General features: G+C 48.2%; 1 protein-coding gene across 1 annotated transcript; it reads right to left on the reverse strand.

The window, feature by feature from the left end:
- Positions 1–128: 128 nt before the first annotated feature.
- Positions 129–832, reverse strand: LOC123964109 (transcription factor HES-2-like; the record flags this gene model as incomplete). The annotated part of the gene is made up of 2 exons (XM_046041218.1): positions 129–641; positions 749–832. Coding segments are annotated over 2 exons (597 nt in total), but the record flags the coding sequence as incomplete, so codon positions are not given.
- Between the last annotated feature and the right edge of the window lie 168 nt (positions 833–1,000).

Below are 1,000 nucleotides of genomic sequence, written 5' to 3' on the forward strand. Positions count from 1 at the left end.
CACCGTCATGAATAATAAGAAGACCAGAGGTGCCACGACTATAAGGAACAGCGCATTTGGCACTAGTAAATATTAACCAGTTGTTAGAGTCATTAAAAGATCAGTTTCAGAGGTCACTCTCGTGGTAATCAAGGCCAGGGCCTCCACAAAGTCTGGCTGACCAACAAGTTCTGGGACGGGCTCTGTTTGCTCGGCCGCGTCTCCACCCTGATCTCAAGCTGATTTTGTCTCTTAACCTGTTGGGGAATTCTGGGAAACTCCTGCTGGGCTGGAAGTTGGTACGGATGAGCAAAACTGTGCTTGGACTTCTGCCTCAGCAGCCGCAGAATGGACTTTGTGTGTGGCAGAGAGCTGGAGGAACCAGCTTCAGTTCTCATTCGAACACCTGCAGGATCAGAGTCTGAACAGGAAAGGCGAGCGGCAAAAGATGCATCCAGTGCTGATCCAAGCCACAGGCCTTTCCCTGCAGGTCCCAGGAAGTGAGCTGCTCTCTGCAGGCAGGTGGAGATGCCTTCCTGGAAGGAGTGGGTCTGGCCTCCACCACCCCCTGCTCTCATGTTTTCTTCTTTGGCAGTGTTCTTTAGGAAGAGGACTGTGTGCTCGAGCATCTCAGCTTTCTCCACTCTGCGCTGATTCGCTTCCTAAAACAGAAAAGGAGAGTTAATAAACAGTTTCCCAGAACCCCCTACTAAAAGGCCTTTAATCTTGTAGAATGAACAACTGATCACCAGAGCTATGTGGCCTTTACCTGTGGCTGTAGCAGAGTCCTCAGACTTTCCAGACTGCGGTTCATTCTCTCTCTCCGACGTCTCTCAACGAGAGGTTTGAGACTCTACGAGACAGAAACGAGATAATCAACTAAATGAATGAAATGAGACTGAGAGGTGACATTTAAAAATGCTTGCTTTTGTCATACAGAGTTGTGTGCATCTCAGGAGAGGCAACCCAAAAAGATGATGAGCCACAAAGCTGTAATATTCCATGAAAGCATAAATTATAC

This window comes from Micropterus dolomieu, unplaced genomic scaffold (assembly GCF_021292245.1).
Source record: "Micropterus dolomieu isolate WLL.071019.BEF.003 ecotype Adirondacks unplaced genomic scaffold, ASM2129224v1 contig_577, whole genome shotgun sequence".
NCBI lineage: Eukaryota > Metazoa > Chordata > Actinopteri > Centrarchiformes > Centrarchidae > Micropterus > Micropterus dolomieu.